The sequence below is a fragment of the Pongo pygmaeus genome, chromosome 6, assembly GCF_028885625.2.
Source record: "Pongo pygmaeus isolate AG05252 chromosome 6, NHGRI_mPonPyg2-v2.0_pri, whole genome shotgun sequence".
NCBI lineage: Eukaryota > Metazoa > Chordata > Mammalia > Primates > Hominidae > Pongo > Pongo pygmaeus.
Genome location: NC_072379.2, coordinates 81730843 through 81747317, shown reverse-complemented (window position 1 = coordinate 81747317; position 16475 = coordinate 81730843). Strand labels below are relative to the sequence as shown.

General features: G+C 40.7%; 1 protein-coding gene across 3 annotated transcripts in view; it reads right to left on the bottom strand.

The window, feature by feature from the left end:
- SLC25A13 (solute carrier family 25 member 13) overlaps window positions 1–16475 on the bottom strand; it is a 209893-nt gene that overhangs the window by 50833 nt on the left and 142585 nt on the right. For 2 of the 3 annotated variants that reach the window (XM_054495050.2, XM_054495052.2), the window contains 4 exons: window positions 16240–16284; window positions 14109–14193; window positions 13468–13626; window positions 644–696 (listed from right to left, as the gene is read on the bottom strand). In XM_054495050.2, coding sequence (XP_054351025.1) covers window positions 644–696; window positions 13468–13626; window positions 14109–14193; window positions 16240–16284 — 342 coding nt within the window. The remainder of the gene's footprint in view (window positions 1–643; window positions 697–13467; window positions 13627–14108; window positions 14194–16239; window positions 16285–16475) is intronic. The other variant, XM_054495051.2, reaches the window with a different exon arrangement.

Below are 16475 nucleotides of genomic sequence, written 5' to 3'. Positions count from 1 at the left end.
CTTAGTGATGCAAATATTTGTATATTCCACAAACGCTTAAACTGAATATCAACCATCTGTCAAATGTGAGCCAGGCACTGGGCAAATAATCTGATAAAGGATCAACTTCAACTAGAACCCAGATCCCTGCACATTTGGCTTTATAGAACACACCCTAACCACGAATCCTATAAAAACAGCAGGTGTAATAGAAAGACATGCTCTGGAGTCAGACAAGTCTGATTTTAAATTCTATTTCTCCCACTCATGATTTGTGTGAACACAGGTAGGCTACTTAAGCCCGACAGGCCTCAGTTTCCTTACCCATAAACTGTGGATCATGCTTTGCTTGAGATTAAACCAATAAAAGGTAATATATGTCATGTGCCTAATATAGTAGATACTGAAGGGAATTTAGCTGCTACTGCTGTGATGACAACAATGATGGCAGCAACCACCAAAAGTCCTCAAGTTTATTATCACATTTTTGGATGTCCACTGCTAAATGGGGAATAATGAAAAAATGTGTGTGGTGAGTTCCCCTGCTTTCAAATTAGCTAGCACCTCTGAGAAAACAAACCTGCTGTTTCCTATAAGAATACCTGCTAGATTCTTGAGTATGTACAAAATTCCTTAATAAGAAGCACCAACTCAAAAGACTTACTGTAAGTTTTATGGCCTTCTCTGGGGCAACTCCCAATAACTGTGGCAACAGACCTAAAAATCAACAAAAAGTAGAAGTATATTAAATAAATTAGCATTAACTAAACAAATCAACAGTTCTACAGAGGGGATTACCACTTAAAAACTGCTTAATCTCTGCTGCAATTTTCTGCTATTACCCTTAATGAGAATATTTGAAATGGAATGTTTAAGTACTAACTTCTAACAGCCGCATCAGTCCCAAGTACATTCCATCTCACATTCTGGATCGTTTGCACATTGGGTAAATCAACAGTATTAGTGATATAGGAAATCTCATTATTCCCCCAAAGTCTGCTCCTTTCCTTCTGCCTTCTAAATCAGTGGACCACTTGATTTTCTAAATCAAGGACCAATTTTGGGGAAGGCTGTTAGAACATTTAGTGGAGCTATGTATCTGAACTAAGAAATGTCATCATTTTCATTTGTTCTTCTTAAAGAAAAAAAATTTAAATCACAATTGTTTTTTCTTGGAAACACACACCAAGCTAACCCTGAGGGTAGGAGCATGTTGCACCCTGTGTCATACTTTGAGAGAGGTTCATGGTACTATTCTTCATTGGAAGTACAATTTTCTAATTTATCTATGTAAGAAGGTCCACTCACAGCCTCTTCTGAGGGACCAGCCCTGCCCACACTCTCTTCCTAAAGGAGCAGCCTGAGAGGTCACTAGCTTGAATGCCATATGTATCCAACCTATAGGTGTGTTTTATTGACTAACAAAAAGTTTCAAACATAATCTGACCTCCTTGTAAGAAAGATCAATGAGGCCAGGCACGGTGGCTTATGCCTGTAATCCCAACACTTTGGGAGGCTGAGGAGGGTGGATCATCCTGAGGTCAGGAGTTCGAGACCAGCCTGACCAACAAGGTGAAACCATGTCTCTACTAAAAATACAAAAGTTAGCTGGGTGTGGTGGCAGGCACCTGTAGTCCCAGCTAGTCGGGAGGCCAAGACAGGAGAATTGCTTGAACCCAGGAGGTGGAAGTTGCAGTGAGCCGAGATTGCACCATTGCACTCCAGCCCGGGCAATGGAGCGAGACTCTGCCTCAAAAAAAAAAAAAAAAACAAAAAACCAAGATCAATGAACACACCGACCTAACAGTCAGTTCACAGGCTCAGTTCTGACTGAACTGACTGACCCCGGGCCTCTTTCTGACATCCCAGCCATCTGCTCTATTGCATGAGGCTCCATCCTTCAGACAGAAACCACGCAAGGTGGTGCCCACCCTGCTTTGAGGCCCATACCTCAATGAGGCCAAGTGCCAGTTTGTATTTTTTTTTTTTTGACGGAGTCTCACTCTGTCACCCAGGCTACAGTGCAGTGGCGCGATCTTGGCTCACTGCCAGCTCCGCCTCCTGGGTTCATGCCATCTCCTGCCTCAGCCTCCTGAGTAGCTGGGACTATAGGCGCCCACCACCACACCCAGCTAATTTTTTGTATTTTTAGTAGAGATGGGGTTTCACCATGTTAGCCAGCATGGTCTCCATCTCCTGACCTCGTGATCCGCCTGCCTCGGCCTCCAAAGTGCTGGGATTACGGGCATGAGACACCGCGCCCGGCCTCCAGTTTCTATTTTTATTGCTCTACTGATACCGTCACAATTTTTTCCTTGCTCATAAATTTTTTCTTTGCTCATAGCCTTATAAAGGGGGGAAACTAAAAAGATGAATACAGCTTAATGTTTTCATGGAAAAATGGGAGAAAGTCCTTCATTGTGGAATTAAACAAGGATAAGGATGGTGATGTTAATGAAAATTTTCTTTAAAAGTGCATCACGTTTATTACGTGCCAAGTACCATTTTACAAACTTTATTAACTCATTTAATCTTCATAACCACTCTATAGAGAGGAAACCAAGGCATAGAGAGATAAAGTAATTTGTTCCAAGTTACCTAGCTGGTAAGTGGTGAGACTGGGATACAAGCTTTAGCCATCTTACTCAAAAAATCTGTATCTTTATACACCACTCAACTCTGTGTTAATGTGCAAATGTGTATCTGCATCTCACACCCAGCTGCATTTGTTCACTTACATAACCTGCCTAGATCCTATCAGCATTTGAGTTTGCAACGCTTCTTTTTGTTTTTTCTCATTTTTTATTTTTAACAAAGAGATAAGCCCTCACTATGTTGCCCAGACCAGTCTCAGATTCCTGGCCTCAAGCAATCCTCCTGCCTAGGCTTTCCAAAATGTTGGGATTACAGGTGTGAGCCATCTCGCCTGGCCTGAGTTTGCAGCCCTTCACTAAGCAACTATAATATCTAAGCGTGCTTCATCCCCAGGGCCACAGCTGACTGGACAATGTAAAACACCTAAAAGATACGCAAATCAAGAGTTCAGCAACCTAAGCCTGCTACCAAAAATGGAGCTGGCCAATTAGGATGCCTTCCCCAGGAGGATGACTGACTGACAGTCTTTAGAGAAGAGGGGACAAGTTGGCACAGAAGCAACAAGATGAAAAGATGTCATGGGTGGAGCAAGGAAAGCAGCCAATTGGAAGTCATGTGTGTGCTAATGTCACAAGGAAGCAGAAACCATGAATAAGCAGAGGAAGTACATTGGTGGACAGATGAGAATGTGGAGCAAAAGGAATGGAGACTCTAAAAAGAGAATGCACATAGCCTGTGAAAGGCACACAGGTGGGAGCGCCCGTCCCCATCACCTTCGGGTCCCACTGAGGCCAGGCTCCAGTGCAGCTCCTGCTCTTGGATCCCTGAGATTTCTACCTTCTTTCTCGCTTGTGTGAATGTTTATCAAAAGCCCCCCTAAGCTCTTGTTAGCTTGAGTGGGGCTGTGCTCTTTAGAATCTAAATGAGCTGAGGCAGCATATGAGAAAAAACGGGAATATGCAACCATTTGGGCAAAGCAAGCATTCTTATCCAAAGCAAGCATTCTCTCCTAAACTATACTCATGAGACTCACTCACTGATCTTTCAACAAGATATCTATAATAAGAGAAGGCTTGGTTATTACCTAATAAAAGTACAACATTAATTTCTACTAGTAATACGTGGGCATATGCCTATTTATACTACCTCTTCACATTTGAAATTTTCATCTTTCTCCCTGTATTCACGTCAAGTACCAAAATGTTCAGTTAAATATTTACTTGCTAGATGTATTTTTCTCATCATTAAATTGTAGACCAAAATTGTGGATGGGTTGAAAGCACTGTGATTTAAATGATGAACTCTTGTCTCCATAACTATCCTGTGACAGTCTTTTTAAATGACTAATACAAAAACAGGCCACAGAGCCTAATGACTACAGTGTTAGATACAATCACTTCAGCCAGCCTTTCAAACTACTGAAATTTATCCTTCTCACCATAAATTTAGTAATGCATTGTGAACAGCAAAAAACAAAAGGGAAAACCCTGTATTTAAGACTACAAAGAAGGCAACAAGTAGCTATTTGTTCAGCAAACATTTACCAAATGCCTTCTCTGTGTGCCTGGTACTGAGAGGAACTGGGATGAACACAGTGAGACTAGTGCCTCCCCCCTAAGAAATTCAGAGATTAGAAGAAAAGGGAACGCTAGTTGTCTCCACCTGCCAGATGGGGGACAAACCACCTAACAACAGCAGGTGCTGCATACCAGACCCCAGGGGCATCATAGGACTATGAGAACCCAGTGGAGAGAACCAGTTCTTCTGCCTGCAGGAGGGGAAAAAACATCAAAGAAGAGGAGATATTTGCCCTGGGACTTCAAGGGTGAGCGGAGGTTCGCTGGAAAGATGAGACAATGAGCAGAATGGAGGGCAAGGTGACCCAGGCAGAGGAAACAGTTGGTGTGCAAAGGCACCAACATCTTAAGGCTATGGCATGGAGTCAGGGCACTGGAGGCTTGCTTGGATCACAGAAGACCAGATAATAAATAACAATATTATTAATAGTAGTGATAATGACACAGCCAATATTTGGGGAGCACTTGCTACATTCACATACTACTCTGTGTGTTTTATGTGAATGAACACATTTAATCCACACACCTTACTTAGGCAGTGGTTTTTGTTTTATCCACAGCAACTGAAGAAGAAACTGAGGCCGACTTTAAGGGAGCTGCCCATGGTGGCTCAGCTGTTTGATGGGGGAATGGGGTTCCACCCAGGCTGTCTGACTCCAGCCTGTGCTCTTACCTGGTACACTGCACAACTTCTCTCCCAGGCCCACTAAGGAGCATGCACCAAATTCTGTAGATGCATGGGGTGGCTTTTAGAGTAAAAAGTAAAGTTCAAAAAGTAAAAAGTTCTAGAGGCAGGTGAAGGATAGTCTGCAAGAGCAGAGACCTGAGGAAGTTAGAGAAACGAGGAGTTTAAAGTAATACATTAGAGAGGCCCCGAGCTTCCTTATATTATATGATTAACTTCAACTTAGAATAAAACCAAAGCACAAATCCATTCCTAAGACCTAGGCCAGGTGCTGGCACTCACGGAAGTTGTTGATAAGAACCATTCTTGTAGTGACTACCTTGTCTGGTTAAACAGGAAAATGAAGGTGACTGGATTATAATCTGAGGCCCACTACAGATGTGGGCCTTGAAAACATTAGTCTTGGGTAAATGGTCTTTGTAAGAAGGTCATGATCTGTGAAACAATGAAGTCAAAGAGGTGGGAATTCCAAACTCCCTCCTTGTACCTTGACCTCAGAGGGAGGAGAGGTAGCATGGCCCAGTAATGCCTAAAGCAGAGAGTCCAGGTGAGGCACTTCATCGCAACCACATTTAAGTCTAAAGTGCGTATATATCTGACATCTGGGTAACTCAGCAGAAAAATCAGGTTTCTAATATAAGATGTTTCTGTTGGGTCCTGGAAATTCACTTTAACCATTTGAAACGGAGAATGGATGTGTGTGTTGTTTCTAACTTGTCAAAACAGCAGTCCATTTTCCAACTGCCTCAAATGAAATTTATTAGTGTGGTTAGTTTTCCAATCTTCTCCTTTTAGTTCAGCTCCATCAGCACATATGGCAATGCTTCCTTGGCAACTCGACTCTACCAGAAGGCTGCTAATGCGAGAAAAGATTTACAGGGTACAGTATTAATGTAGTATTTTGTCTTCACATTTCATGGGTTGGAGATATAAATCACACTATCCCCTCTGAATTCAGTCCCTTGCGCAAACCAAGGAGCTGGAGGTGTGGGGACCAAGCCCAGATCAGAGGTCTCCAACTCAAGCTTCACAGGACATCCCCAAAAGAGGTTCCTGGGCCCACTGTGTTCAACTAGAGGGCTAGCATGCTATTCTTAAGAACCTGTTAGAAATATAACTGGAATTTCAGGGTTGGAAGGGATTATGAAAGAAACTCATTAATATTGCTGGCCTAATTTAAACTAATTTTAGGCTATTTCCAACGGGCTGGCAGCAAAATGAACAGCCTAGGGCATGGGCTTTGGAGGTGGACAGACCTGGGCTAGAATCCTAGGTCTGTGCATCTTTCACACTGAGTGATCTTGGGTAGTTATTCTTTGAATTCTAGGTTCCCCATTGGCAAAACAAGGGTGCTAATTACTATCTATTGGTTTATTTTGGTAATTATATGAATAAGTGTACAAAGAACCAGACACTATTTACCTCATATATTATGTATTCCAAAAGACATAATGCTTCTTTCTACCTATCTTTTCAATACATAGCCTTGATTTCTTTTGTTTGCAAGAGGCAATTCAGCCTGAATCATGTTCACGGTCCACCATTAGCTAAGGAGTATCATGCTGTGCCCATGACATTATGCCTATCTTAGAACAGCTATCCCCAAGCAGTGAGAGCACATGTAGTCTGAAAGTGTCCAGGGGCCCTGTATACTTTGGGCAAGGTAAAGTAGTACCACAGACAAAACAACACATTTCAACTATGTTATTAAGCTGAAATAAAATCTTTTAGTTAAAAACTTAAATGATCCTTAACCTCTGCTGACAAGCAACTTTTCACAATGTAATTTCTACCAGGTGACAAAAGAGCCAAGTGATTAGGAACACGGGGTCTGGGGCCAGGCTGCTGAGCTTCAATTCTGACTTTGCTATTTGTTAGCTGTGTCATTGTGGACAAGTTACCTAATCTCTTTTTATCTTAGTTTCCACATCTGTAGAATGGGAATAATCATGATGCCATTTTCACGGGTAGTCGTGAAGATGAAATGAGTTAATACTCATAAAATCCTCAGGCCAGTACCAAGTACAGACAGTAAAGACTACAGAAATGGATTTTTGTTGTTGTTGTTGTTGTTGATCTTCATCATCACTATCACTTATTCTTCCTCCTCCTCCTTCATGGAAACTGCAATCCAGAAAGGCTAAGCAGCTTGTTTCAAGTCACTAACTTCTGAGCGACTATGTAGTAGCACTCAAGAGTTGAATTCAGGCCTGCCAGTACTCTCAAATCAGGGCTCTGTGCTCCTTAATTCTCCGCAGCATCCAGTTTTCTCTAACAGACTTATTGCTCCAACTTCCTCCTCTGCCCTGGAAAGGCATTTCTTCCCAACTAGACTGTTCTGAAACTTTTCTCTAGGCCTCAGCTCAGGCTGGGTGAGCACCCTGCCCTGACTGACCCTTTTACACAACAAAAGGATGGTGCCCACGTAGCAGGCATCCACATCATGCTTCCCCCGTCTCTACAGATGGTGAATATTAGACTCCTTAAAACCTCGAAGGCACTGAATGTCAGAGCCAAGCTGTAGGTTATAACCTGGTGAACCAGTGAGAGCAGGAATATACTGGGAAGAAGGCGCAGGGTCAGGAGCGGGTTGAAGCCAGGCTGAGCAGCTACTGTAACCCAGAGTGGCCAGGGTGCCAAAGGACCACGCTGGGCAACGCTAGCAGGACCACAGAGGTGGAGGGGCTACTACCAAGGAAGAAACTTGGTAACTAAGGCAGTAGTTACCAGTTCTATCTCAGCATAGAACTGAGACAGGGGCCAGCCCAACCCGGAGAAAGACAGCTGAGAGCATCTAATAGAGAGTAAAAGGTATTCAGGGCAGAGACGAGCAGTAAACTTTGGCAGGAAAAATTAATCCAGAAGACACCCCTATTCCCGTAGCTGAAGCCACAGCCAGCACACTGTTGTGTTATCTAGTTTCCACCTGGTAGCAACCCCTCTGATGTCAAATTCTTACCCTTCTGACCTCACTATTCAAACCAGAACACTTGTCCCCATCTTCCCTGAGAAACCCCTTTGCTTTCAACATCAGATTAACCTTCATTCTGCAGCTATCAGCACTTTGTGTGCCCTGCCTTAGAGCTTTTATTCCTGCTCCTGTTGCCATGCCCTTCTCTTTTCACTTGCTCAAACATTCTTTCCTCCCTCCTCCTCCTCCCATTTGTCTGTCTGCTTTTGACTCAGATTGCCCCTAGGCATGAGGCATTTCCACCTTCCCAACTACACTATCCCCTTTCAAAGCCTTCATTACAACCCAATCTGACAGGCTCTTTGGGCTGCTACCCCAAGGTGGCTGTACAGTGGAGCTGGGGAAATAGCCAGGGACAAACGCAGAAATGAAGATTTAAATGCCAGTTTATCTAGGTTAAATGTTTTACACTCAAAATTTCAAGCACTGTGTTATCTTAGCTATGGCTCAGGATGCCTTTGGGAGACAAAGTGTTAAAACATAAAATAAGTGATTATGATTATGATCTAGAAAAAAATCAGTTCCTCAACTCCTCTATTCTGGGGCTTTCTAGAAGTAAAGAGAATTGGGGAAAATGATCAGACACTCCTGCATTTTTTCACCGTAGTACACGAGAACGTTCAGGATCCTGGTTATCTTTTCTTCTATCTAAACTATTTCCCTCCTGCTGAGGTTTAATATATCTCCCTTGTTTTAGTCTCAGCAACAGTAGCTGGTTATAAATTACCATTCTTGAGGTGTGGAACTAATTCATTCATTAACCTCTTCTCTAGGATACCTACATGTCTATCTTTTTGTCATATTTTTCCAATTTTCAAAGGTCATCAGTTGTTACTGTAGCCCTCTCAAGCCTCTAACAATTCTCTCATCCACCTTAGATCCAGTGTGTGTCATCTTAGTCTCAGATTACAATGCCCTGTGCTCACTAAAGTTAGCTCACTGTAGATTTCTGGAGGTTGGCTAACCCAACACATGATCTGTTGAAATCTTCTGCTCATTCTTATGTGGCTTCCTATAACCAAATACATGTCTTCTGATCTTTTTAGAGCTTAATGCTTTAAATGAAAATGTGCAGAAATTGGCCAAGAAAATAAAGACTCAAACCTATCCATTTTGCAATCATTAAAAGTTTTGGTGGACATGGATGGACATGAGTGCAGTTCACAGATTAACTGTGGTTTGTTCCAAGATGCATGTGTTCTTAAGTAATGCAAAACAGTCATGGAAATTTCAATCATTTTATTTTGGTGCCAGAATTTTAAAGTTTATTTTATCCACATGAATTATGCAAGAATGAAGAATCTCACTGTGATTCTAAAGAATTTGGATACTCCCTTTTATAGTACCATCAACGATAAGGGACCTGGCCTAAACTAGCTGCCTGCCAAAACTTCTCTCTGCAATATAAAAGTATCAATAACTCCCTGAGATATCACCACAACATCCTCTAGATGTCACCTTGAGAACATTCCAGGATGGAAGATGACTGCTTTGCACTACACAGACAACTTGAAATAGAAATATTTACAACTCTGCAAGCTTGGATCAATGGGCTGATTAAAAAATGGTTTTTTTTTTTTTGCCAATTTCCTCAAAGGTTAAGCACTGCTCTAAATTAAGTTTAATTCATAAAATGATCTAATTACTCTTTCTGGGAGATTTTCTTTAGGGCTTCTCCCATCAATAGAAACAAAAATCTTCCTCTAAGAAGTATTTCGATTTCTCTCTTTTTTTTTTTTAAAATTGAGACACAGTTTCACTCTTGTCTCCCAGGCGGGTGTGCAGTGGCACAATCTCAGATCACTACATCCTCCTGGGTTCAAGCGATTCTCCTGCCTCAGCCTGTAGCTGGGATTACAGGCCCGCCATTATGCCCAGCCAATTTTTGTATTTTTAGTAGAGACAGAGCTTGGCCATGTTGGCCAGGCTGGTCTTGAACTCCTGACCTCAGGTGATCCACCCGCCTCGGTCTCCCAAAGTGCTGGGATTACAGGCGTGAGCCACCGTGCCCAGTCATATTTCTCTTAATATATCTTTTTCCCCAAGATTCTCCCAAAACATTTTCCAGTGTCTAAGGCTGCTCATCTCATCACCTGAAAGATCTGAGGGAGAAGACTGCAACAAAGTTTAAAAGCAGAAATTATTTATTCCTGGAACATTAAGAACATTTAATTATGGATGATTACCCAATCAATTGTTGTTCTTTAATATGCCAGCTCTATAGCAGGCCAATGACTGACTCATTTGGTTACGCCAGTCATTCAAACCAAACAAGCTGTCAGGTAATTCATTAAGGATTTCAAATACCTGAGCACATTAAATCACTCTGAAGACTGGGGAGGAAACAGAGAAAGAATTTTACAAGTGACTTCAGGAAGACCTGGATTATCTCAGGTTTGATTTCCCTTAATACAGACAGGCTTGGCCTGGGGGTTGGATTTTCAGAAATAACAACAACAACAACAACAAAAAACTAGGAAAATTCGCCATTTTCTTGTTAGGAAAAAAGTAGTTTGCACTGCAGAGAAGGTTTGCAGAGTCAGACTCATGGGATTTTTAAGGAGCTCTTTTCCAGCAACTAAAACTTACACAAAAATAGGAGAGAGGCTCCTGGAAATAAAGAAAACAGGGAGTTATACCAATACATGGAGAGCAGGAATTAACCAACTCACAACACCTCTCATGACTCTCTGAGGCACATTTCTATTGAAGAGCACTGCTAGGTGCTCTCTGATGACTTCCAAGCAACTTCCACAACTATTCTGATGCAGCCAGCTGCGGGGGAGGCAAAGAACAAAACAACTTGCGGTGGAGCACTACAAGAGTTCTATTAAAATAACCTTCATTCTAATGCCACAGGGAAAGGCTTTTAAATGCAACAACAGCTTCTGATATTCTTGTTATAAGAAAAAGAGATATTTATTAACCTCATAAAAAGATCGAATGCTACAAAAACACCTTCTTTGAGGTCAGATGCCAATTTTTTTTTGAAGTATACACAAAGGTAATTTTAAAGTAGGAGAGACATCTTACGACTGCAACATTCCCAAATTATCTCATTCAGGAAATACGAGCAATTACATAGGCCTTGATAGAGAAAAATTACATGTTGAGCAAAATTCTGTAATACTAAAAACTATGCTCAATATTTCAAAACGTGTATAAATTAAAGATGTACTCTGATACCTTCTCAAATATTGCTAGGTGAAAGCATTAATAGCAGCAATACTATATTTTCCTAATTTAAATGTAACAGTTTTCCTATGGAATAATATAATTTTACAATAAAGTTATATTCGACGAGAAATGTACAAAGAATCACATATAGGTATTTCATAATTTGACTTTGTACATAAAGGTGATAATGCTGAGTCTCAGAAATATGTCAGATCTTTTTTACTTATATTGTAATTTTTTAAATTAACAACAATAACCATGAGTTACCTACATTTTCATCTGATCTCTCTCTTACCCAATAAGCACTTACAAATATGCAGTTATATACAATTATTAATTATTGATGATATACAAGAAACTAAAGAGAACTGATCCCTGACCAATCCAGAATAGGAACAAGTCATTTTCATGGCAAAGTTATGTATCATTATTATTTTAACCTGAACTGTCAGTCATCATTTTGCTCTCAAGATGATCCAAATTACAGAATGGGACTAAACAAAAATTTTACAGTAAATCTTTTGTTTTAAAATGGTTTACTAGAAAAGATATCAGGAAGAAATGAAGACAGGTGACTCCTAGAACTAATCTTATATTCACACTCTACTCGTCATCCTGACAGACAGCTCTGTCTCTTGCCCTTAGGGTCGGGGCACCCAAAGATAAATGGCCATTTCTAAACCAGGAAAAGGGTGAAGAGCTGCCACTTGGGTGTTTACAGTGAGCCTCTGTCTGTACCTAATATATTGACTTACTACTCCTTCTCTGAGAAGTTAAAAGCAGCCACTCCCATCTTACAGATAAAAGAACTGAAACGGCAAGAGTGGAAGCCTCTTTGCATAGCCCACATTAGCTCAGCACTCAGTACTCAGGCACACTTCTAGTTGCCAACAGTACAGGTTGCAAAAGGGAAATACAGATGTAACCAAAAATCAGACCTGCCAGGTACAGTCAAAGATCGAGAAAAAGGGACTCAAAATAAAAAATCAACTTAAGCAAATTAAAGACACTGAGCAGTGTTGGGAAGCGTTCTTACAATTCTAAAGGCACTCTTGACATTTAATCTAATACCAAGAAAAGCCCAAAAAGTAGTTTATGAAGCAATGCTCAGATGTCTGCCCAGACTTGAGACTCGAGATTTCCCTTCCAAAATCCACCCATATGGACAGGTAAGGGGGTCAATTTTGCCTGACTCACTGCAAAATGGGAACTGTGACATTAAACTTGTACTACTTGGAAGCCGTTTCATTTGCAAAGTTGTTGTCATCAGGGAAGAAAAGTATTTCAAATGGAAGGCAGTGACCCTGAAAGGGTCATCATCAATCACCTGAGGTCAAAGACCTTCCAAATTATGAGAAGAGGCAGGGGATAAGGAAAAGAGGGCAGAGCAAAGATCAAAAGGCCTTTGATGGGGGCTATCTACCTACACAATAGGACCTGCAAAATGGAACTTCTCTGGAGTTTGAAATTTTCTAGCTTCTAAGGTGAGAGGTTTCAAGAAAGGTTTATCCTTTTTGTTTAATTGGGGTAATTAATTTGAAGACTAGAGTCAGCAGATGGCAGAAGAGGCCCAGAGGCACAGGTTTCCATGTCTGCCAGTTTCACCGTCCACCTCAGCAGAGTACTAAATACTTCATCTAGAGAGAGCACTAGTAGGGGAGAGGAGGGAAGACTGCCAGCTTTGCAGCTACCAAATTATAAAGCAGCTGAGCTTGAACTGCCTTGTGATACTGTATTTTAACTGATGCAGAAACACTTTTTCCTTCTCGTAGAAGGAAATCACCAAAAGAACAGTTGAGAAGTCTCCTTCGGCCAATGCCAGTGGAAAAGCAGTCAGGGTCTGTGGGATCCTTTCCATCAGTGATGACATACTCTCTGCTACTACTTCCATTGCTTTATGAACCTTAGATGGTTAAAGGAAAATGTGGAGACAGAAGGATTACCTGTTTCAGGCTGTCTCAGTGGGGGGAAACCTTGGCTACAGGGGTGTGTGAATCAACTCCATTGGGTTGAGAGTCAGATGAAGAAAAGGGGCAACTTTAATTCAGGATGAAGCAGCAAAAGAGAGCTCTACTGAACCCTTGGTTATCTTTTTTGTGGTATATTCCAGGAAAATCATGAATCCTGAGTAGGCTTTGTCTTGGCCCCAGAATAACTTTCCCTGTTAGCTGGAGAATAGAGTACTTCAAGGATGCAAACAATGTGAGCCTTTCAAAAATTCACAGAAGATGCTTATAAAAATAATTTATTATTTTAAGAAATAAAACATACAACAGAGCACTATAAATAACTTTCAGATTATGGGCTGTTTTGATTAGCCAAGCCCTAGATGCCTCCAGCCTATTCCCATTAGCATGGATAATTGAAAATCTGCTGTATTTCCATTTTAATGCAGTCTTGCTAATTCATGTCAGGCACTAAGATGAGAAACCAAACCTTTGAGTATTATTTCACCTAACAGGTATTGAGCATGTGGCACTAACCTCTATACAGTCCAAAGAAACCTTCATAGCGTAGCACTTTCTTAAAACAGTCAAAGCTGTTTTTATACATGAGTTCTCCCACAAAAGAGCCAGTTGATCGTTGGTTCTGCATTCGAGTTTTTACAAGATCGATAGGATACACAGCAGTGGCTCCAACAGCTAAAATTAAACAATATCATTATCTCAGAAGAAAGTAAGATAGGTCAGAAGAAAGGAGAAGGTAGTTAAAGAAAAGACTAAGAAATGTGTTTTGAATTTTAAATACAGATTTTAAAACAGTACTATCTTTCTTATATCTTTAAGAAACAATTGAGGGTTTTCATTCAAGTAGCCCCTAATAAAAGGATGTCATAGATATTTTAAATTAAGGCACATTGCTACAGCCCAACCTCATTAGTAACTTGTCTTTGGAAGGCCTGATCTGCAGATAAGAGGAAAATACCACTTGTAAGTCCCTGATCACATGCAGGTATGGGAAAAAGAGTTCCCTTTACTCTTGCCCTACCTCATAGGTAAAGACTGATAACTGGCATTGGGAAAGACTAGAGAAGACTTTGTCCTTTAACATTTCAAGATGGAAAATCAGAGAAAAGATAATAGGAATAGTAAAAGTGAAAATTTTGCTCTCATCCATGACTAACCTCCAGCAACAGAACCCAGACCAAACCTGTAGGCCGACTCTGCAACTTGTAGAAGAACTGGTCGAGCTGAATCGCCTGAGGCCTTCTGCTTTGCATGCACAGGAATCAGAGAGCAGGAAAACAGGTGATAGAAAAGAAGATAAAACAAAAATGAGCATACATTAATTTTAAACATTACTCATTGGGTTCTAAATCCATGATACAACTAAAATGTCAAGGAAAAAAGTAGGAATGGATTTCATAAGTTCTTATTAATAAAAGGAGTTTAGTTCTATTAATGTTTAAAATTAAATTTCAATATAATCAAAACCATCCTTTGGCAAAAATGATGTTATAAGCCGATTTTCAAATTCTCATAAAAAAAAAAAAGCACACTTAAAAACATCACTGAGGCCAGGCACAGTGGCTCACGCCTGTAATCCCAGCACTTTGGGAGGCCGAGGCGGGCGGATTACCTGAGCGCAGGAGTTCGAGACCAGCCTGGGTAACATGGTGAAAGCCCATCTCTATAAAATAACACAAAAATTAGCCCGGCATGGTGGCATGTGCCTGTAGTCTCAGCTACTCAGGCTGAGGAGGGAGAATCACTTAAGCCCAGGGGGCAGAGGTTGCAGTAAGCTGAGATCACGCCACTGCACTCCAGCCTGGGCAACAGAGCAAGACTCTATCTCAAAAATAAAAATAGGCCAGGTGCGGCGGCTCATGCCTGTAATCCCAGCACTTCGGGAGGCCAAGCTGGGTGGATCACGAGGTCAGGAGATTGAGAGCATCCTGGCTAACATGGTGAAACCCTGTCTCTACTAAAAATACAAAAAAAAAAAAAAAAAAAAAAAAAAATTAGCTGGGCGTGGTGGCAGGCACCTGTAGTCCCAGCTACTTGGGAAGCTGAGGCAGGAGAATGGCATGAATCCGCGAGGTGAAGCTTGCAGTGAGCCGAGATCATGCCACTGCGCTCCAGCCTGGGCAACAGAGTGAGACTCAGTCTTAAAAAAATAAAATAAAATAAAGTAAATAAAACAAATAAAAACATCAGTGAGACATCATTTTTCATCAATCAAATTGGCAGGTTTTTGGTTTGTATGTATTTTTGTTTTTGTTTTAAGTGGCAATACCCAGCCTGGCAAAAGTTGATAAAAGCCTTCTCAAATTTGCCATTAAAGCAAGTATAAATAGAGAGATGTTTAGTAATATACACCCTTAAGATGTACATAACCTCTGAAGTTAGAATAGGCTGGGTGCAGTGGCTCACACCTGTAATCCCAGTCTTTGGGAGGCCGAGGTGGGTGGATCACTTGAGGTCAGGAGTTCGAGACCAGCCTGACCACCATGGAGAAACCCCATCTCTACTAAAAATAAAAAATTAGCCGGACGTGGTGGTGCATGCCTGTAATCTCAGCTACTTGGGAGGCTGAGGCAGGAGAATCGCTTGAACCTGGGAGGCGGAGGTTGCAGTGAGCCAAGATCGCACCACTGCACTCCAGCCTGGGGAAGAAGAGTGAAACTCCGTCTCAAAAAGAAAAAAGTTAGGATAGAAGATAATCATGCATGTAACAAGCTACAAGAATGTAGCACTTAAAAAACATCTGTGGTACTTATTGGAAATTTCGATTGTTTAAAGAGCAAAAATTTGGGAAATATTCTAAATGTCTAATAACGGAGGACTATAGCCTTTAAAAATAATAACTTTAAAACAAAACCCTATCATTCAAAATGATACTGTAAAAGAATAGTTGATATTAAATGTTCACAAGGAATTATAAAAGAAAACATAGACTAAAAAGAGGATGGTAAGTAGATAGGTATTTGTCATATGATTCTTTGTACCTATTTAAATGTTTGACCTATTTCCTGGTAGTTTTTTTAAAAACAATTTTTAAGACTATATACAAAATGATGTCACTTTTTATTAAAAATGCTTGTAAGATGTTTACATATATATGCATATAAAATTAATACTAATATTTTGCCTCCCTACCACCCAGAGATACTCAAAACATTTACAGTAGCTAAAACTAGGTGGCTGTATTACAGTTGATTGTTACTTTTTCTCTTTTTTGGTCCATCTTTTCTAAATTCATACTTCAGGTCAGTCAGTCATTGTTTTCTGGTTCTTTTGACCTATTATCCTTACAGTGTTTTTGATGCCGGAACATTTCAGAGTGCTGCACTTCTCTGTCTGCATAAATAAAACAGTAATTTTATGTCACAGAGAGTTGTCAAATGAGGGTGACATATAGTCAGTGCTTAATAAATACCTGTTGAATGAATACATTCAATAAAATTTGTTGTTCAGAATGCATGATAATTAAAATCAGTGAACAATGAAAATAATCAGCAACCCCAGCTATCAACCCACTGAATTTTAGT